The sequence below is a fragment of the Theropithecus gelada genome, chromosome 1, assembly GCF_003255815.1.
Source record: "Theropithecus gelada isolate Dixy chromosome 1, Tgel_1.0, whole genome shotgun sequence".
In the NCBI taxonomy this organism is placed as follows: domain Eukaryota; kingdom Metazoa; phylum Chordata; class Mammalia; order Primates; family Cercopithecidae; genus Theropithecus; species Theropithecus gelada.
This window is the reverse complement of record NC_037668.1, coordinates 82,917,907-82,923,456: the sequence shown is the minus strand read 5'-3', so window position 1 is coordinate 82,923,456 and position 5,550 is coordinate 82,917,907. Positions and strand designations below refer to the sequence as shown.

The window sequence follows — 5,550 nt, the reverse complement described above, 5'->3', positions numbered from 1 at the left end:
GCGTAAAGACAGATCACGCCATTGACCAGGTGGACTATAAGACACAATAGGAATGGGAACCCTGAGAGGCCTTCACAAAGGATCAGGGGCCCAGGGGGAGCACCAAGGAAGGACCCTGTCAGAGGTCAGCTTTGGGGGGAGGTGGAAAATGTTTTTGAGGGCTTCAGCTGCTGCAAACCCCAAAAATCATATTTTGCCTTCAAAGGTTGGCCGAAGACAACTAACTATTGGAAAAACAACAGTCCATTGATAGTCACCATCCCCTCCCTGTGCATTTCTTTACCATTCTCAAAATGCCACCATCTCATTGAACCTCCATATCATCCCATTTTGCAGATAGGGAAACTGAGGCCCTGTGATGTCACACAGGGGTTAGCAGCAGTTCTAGACTAGAAGCTACGGAGCACAACCACTTCAGCCCTGGGTGTCAGGCTCAAAACCCAGTTCCTTGTCCGGGAGGGGGTCCCCAGGGCCGTCTGGCAGCCCATAGTACAGGTCTTCCTCTTTCTTCTCAGGTTCCTCCCCATCTGTGTCTGAAGCCTCCTTCTCCTCCACCTTTGTCCTTGGGTACCGCTGCCAGTTGTTGGGCAGGGCTGTTTCCCACTGCTGCCCCTCTTGGGGCTCATCCTCCAATGTTGGGGCATCGATCAGGGCAAAGTCTTGGAAGCGGTCCAGCAGGCACCTGCAGCCCCGAGGTTCCTGTCGTGGGGAACAAGCTTCCTCCCCGTCATGTTGAGATGCGTTGGGGCTGCTGCCTTCACTGGAGCCCATGTCCAGGTCATCTTGGAAGGAAGCCAAGGGGGCAGGGCCCTGGGGACAGGCTGGAGGGCTGCAGGGGCAAATACCACAAGGGCAAGGGTATCTCTGAGTCAGAATGCCTGGGTCCACATTCCAGCCACTAGCTACAAAACCTAGGGCAGGTTAATCCACCTTCCCAGGCCTCAGTTTCCTCCCAATAACAGAATTCACTCCTGTAGTTCTTTCTCAGGTTTACAGCAGATAATATGTGCAGGGCACTTTGCACGGTGCCTGGCACATAGAAAGTGCTCAAGAAATAGGGCTATTATTATGTTATTGGCTGAACCAGGTCACTCATCTACTTCTCCAATTATTCAGGGCTCTCTGTTGTCATAGACCCAGTTACACTGGGGTGTCCCCCTGTGTCTTTGCCTCCCCCGTTGGACTCAGAGCTCCTCAGGGGTAGATTCCAGTGAAGTTGGTGCTCAGTAATGTGGATGGAATGAATAAATACACAGACGAACAAGGAGCTCAGTTCACAAACAGACAGGGATGGGAGTGGAGTGGGCAGTGCCTTGCCCAAGGTAACAGAGCAGTTCAGCGGCAGACCCAAATGTGAACTCGGGTCCTCTGACTCCTGGCCCCCTGCTACTCATGACAAGCAAACAGAGACAAGCATTCAGAGACAGCAAGGGCCTACTGGATGCCAGGCACTTAAATGCACTGTCCCAACCCTCAACATTCCTGGGTAGTAGGAATGATCATTCCTGTGTGGGGAAACTGAGGCTAGGGAAAGTAAGGAACCTACCACAGCTACACAGCACAGGAGCTGGGATTTGAACCAAGGCCTGACTCCCAAGCCCATACTCATTTGTCCACCACACCTCACATCTCAGGGTGTCCCACACCCTCCACTGCCCTCTCCTTCCTCCCAGTGTCCCCACCCACCCCTCGGTGGTCCCCCACTCCTCTCCTTTTTAACCCTTGAACTGGGCAGAAGCCCCGCTCCTGCCCTCTGAGCACTCACCCAGGCCAGTTCTGAGTTAGCCATCTTTCCCCTTCACTCTCATCTGAGCCCCTGAGGATGACCACAGCGGCCTCCATCCAGGCCTGAACGTCGCCAGGGCCACCTTCTCCTCCATTACTGGTTCCTAGCTTCGGCTGCCCCGTGTCAGGGGCCAGCAAGGGGCAGGAGTCCTCACTGTAGCTCATGACTTTCATCTGGATGTGGCTGAAGTCAGGCAGGCTCTGGTCATAGGCGGCTTCCTCCCACAGCCTTACATAGGGCGGCTGGGGACTGGGGCTGGAGTGGGAGAGAGAACAGACAGGCGGCAAAGAGTCACTCAGCAAACATCAGTGTTCTCCCTGGCCCCGTTTGCTTTGGGTATGTGGTCTTCCCTCACCTCACAAGAAGCCTCTGGGGGATGTTACTGTGCCCGTTTCACCGATAAGGAGGCTGAGACCCAGCCAGGTGAGTAAATTAAGTGACAAAGCTCTGGCCTGACCCCAAGTCTGACTCTCTATCCAGTGTTCTTTTCACCTGATGCCTCCAAAGTTAACCACAGGATGCAATTGCAAAACAAAGACCAGTTAACACTGAGTTTGCTAGGTCCCAGATGGTGGGTAAAGGCTGAATGCTTATCAACCCAGGATTCTAAACAGTATTCTAAACAATGCCTTGAGGCAGAAATTCTCATTCCCGGTTTACAGACGAGGACACACCCAGCAATGGCAGTCTACAGCAATGCGGCGCTCTTTCCCGCCAGGCTCTGTTCGTTGGCTCATCTAACCCTTACCATAATTACAGGAGATACTATGAGGAAACCAAGGCACAGAGTCTCTAATTGAACCCAGGCGACACGGACCCTAGGTGATGGCACTGGAGCTCCAGACATCATGTTCTCTATGACTGTGCTACAATCCCTCTTGAAAGTAAGGTTCAGAGACTAGGCCCCTTGCCTAGGGCCACACAGCCGGGAAGTGACTGGGAATAGCTCAGAACTCAGGGTGGCCAGAGCCCCACTGTACCACAGGAGCCCACCCCAAGTAACCAGCCCTGCGACGGAGCTCGGACTGGCCTCCATACCCACGGGGTCTATCCTCTTCATTCCCACTGAGACCATTATTCACCTTGTGTGCCGGGGGCAGAAAATGCCATTATCATCCCCTTCCCCAAGCAAAGCAGAGATCATCCCTGACCCAGCCAACAGACCCTGGGCTTGAAGCCCGGCCTCCTGAGCACAGAGCCACAGCCCAGGGGGCTGCTGGTCCCACTGCCTCTCCAGGGCTGGAGCGTTCTTGGCTATGCCTTGGGAGCCAGGGCTCAAAACCTTCAGGGAGGGAAGCAGTTTGTGGCCAGATCAGCCCTGAAATCAGGCCCCACCTCCACCACTGCTGAGTGCAGGCCCCGTTTCCATCACTGTTGCGAGCAGTCCCCGCTTCCATCACTAACTCCCCATGAGGTTTGGGGCTTGTGACTACACTTCTCTGAGCCTCAATCTTCCCATCTGTATAAAGGGCCTAACACTCCCACCTCACAGGGTTTCTATGAGGACTGACGGAGATGATGGGTGCACAGTGCCTAACTCAGTTTCTGGCACACACAAGGCACTAATGATGACAAACACTCATACTCATAGAAGACCTACTGTGTGTCAGGTTCTGTTCTTAGCACTCTACATATATTATCTCACTTAACCCTCCCGAAAGCCCTAGGAGATAGGTACTATTAGTATCCCCATTTTACAGACGAGGCAAAGAGAGGTCAGTAGCTTGCCAGAAGTCATGCAGCGAGTAGGCAGCAGAGCCCTGGCTGCACCTTGGCCATCACCATGCCTCTTGTTTGTCACTAGTAGAAGCAGTTACTCCTGTGACTCTATTTCACTGTTTCTCACAGTACATTTATTTCACTATATGATTTGCTTCATGGAGATCTTGTATTCACCATAACGCTCCGTCTTGTCCCTGACAAGACAAAGTCCCTGGGCCTCAGTTTCCTCATCTGTACAATGGGAAAAATAATGCATGACTCACAGAAGTGAGAGTTGAAAACAGTCCATAATTTCTAATAATATATTCTCCGTAAGTGAGAGGGCACACAGCCTTCCTGCCCTCTCGCACTCTCCCCAGTCAGGGGAGACTGGCTTATGGGGCTTACTGCTCCCCTCCCCAGAGGGCCTGGCACCTACCTCTCCATCTCGGCAGCAAGCCCGTTCTCCAGCAGGCCCATGGCCTTTGGGGACAGGATGCCTTGGAAGTCAGAGTCAGCAGGGACGAAGGTGATCTGCAAGCAAAGGAGAGACAGCCTCTGTGCAGTTGACCAGGGTGGGAGGCTCCTGTCCCCTCAGGGAATCGGCAAACCTCCCCATGCACTCTGGGAGACGGGCTGCAACACGGAGGCCTCCCTGCTTGACAGGAGAGGGGCCTACTTGGGGCACAACACCAGTGGGAGGATGGACCTGTGTGCTCCTCCTCCCTCCCTGGTTCTTCATTCATTCAACAAACATTTATTGAGTACCTGCTGTGTGCAGGCACTGTCACAGGCACTAGGAGCGGCAGGGAGTGAAAGAGAACCCTGTCATTGAGGAGCTCACATCTTGTCATTTCCCAGGGGTCTTTGTCCAGTGCCCAGCACACGCCTGGCACACAGTAGGTGCTTCATCCATATTTGGTGAATGAGTGGAAAGCAAGTCATTGTCATGTGTTTTTTGCCACATGGCCTGCAGTGGGTGACAGAGAATTTATGCCTGCCAGCCCCTGTCCCTGAACTTTCAGGAATCAAGAGGTCTCTGCAAGTCCAGCCCTAGGTTGGCACTGCATGGTTCAGTGGGAGGCAGATCATGAAGGAGGCAGTGGGTGAGGGAGAGGAGCTGTGCCTGTGGGCTCTGGGAGGGGGGTTGAGGATTCCTCCTCTGCCAGGTCCTCACTGGGGGCCCTAGGCAGGTCATCTCTCTTCCCAGTCTCTCTGTGCTCCTCTGTATAACGGGGCTACCCTCGAAGAGATACTTGCACAGCCATGTTCAGAGCAGCACTATTCACAAGAGCCAAGAGGTAGATGCAACCTAAGCATCCACTGATGAATGAATGGATAAACAAAATATAGTCAATCCAGACAATGAAATACTATTCAGCCTTAAGGATGGAACTTCTGACACATGTTACAACATCACTGAACCTCGAGGACATTATGCTGAGCAGAAAGACAAATACTGTATGATTCTACTTTTTTGAGGCACCTGGAATAGTCAAATCCATAGAGCCAGAAAGAAGAATGATGGTTGCCAGGAGCTAGAGAGTGGGGTAATGGGGAATTGTTATTTAATGGGTATAGAGTTTTAGCTTTACAAGATGAAAAGCATTCTGGAAATTGGTTGGACAACAATGTGAATGTACTTAGCTGTACTGTACACTTAAACATGTTTAAGACACTAAGTTTTATGTTACACGTATTTTACCAGGAGTTTTTAAAATGGGGCTAGTTATGCTGACCTCCTGAGGTTGCTGTGAAAATTTCATGAGATCATATGTAGGGAATCCCTCAGCATGGTCCCCAGCACATAGTAATACACAGTAAATCATAACTTGATGCTATTGATGATTCAGTTGTCTGATTTCTCTGAGTCTTGCTCTCCTCAGTTGAAAATTTTTCCAACAAATATTTGTTGAGACCCCACTGTATTATACCAGATTCATAAATAGCACTTCCCTATTCCCCTTCCCATAGATCGAAGTGAGTAGAAGACACTTGTCTGCACTAGGAAAGCTCCATTCTTTTTTTTTTTTTTTTTTTTTTTTTGTGAGACGGAGTCTCGC

At 51.5% G+C, this 5,550-nt stretch overlaps 1 protein-coding gene across 1 annotated transcript in view; it reads right to left on the bottom strand.

Moving 5' to 3' along the window:
* Positions 1 to 250: 250 nt before the first annotated feature.
* The window catches only part of BSND (barttin CLCNK type accessory beta subunit), a 10,931-nt gene continuing 5,631 nt past the window's right edge, over positions 251 to 5,550 (bottom strand). The window contains exons 2-4 of the mRNA XM_025358503.1: positions 3,927 to 4,021; positions 1,766 to 2,041; positions 251 to 829 (exon numbers count right to left, since the gene is read on the bottom strand). Of these exons, the coding sequence (XP_025214288.1) occupies positions 415 to 829; positions 1,766 to 2,041; positions 3,927 to 4,021 (786 nt within the window). The 3' untranslated portion in view covers positions 251 to 414. The remainder of the gene's footprint in view (positions 830 to 1,765; positions 2,042 to 3,926; positions 4,022 to 5,550) is intronic.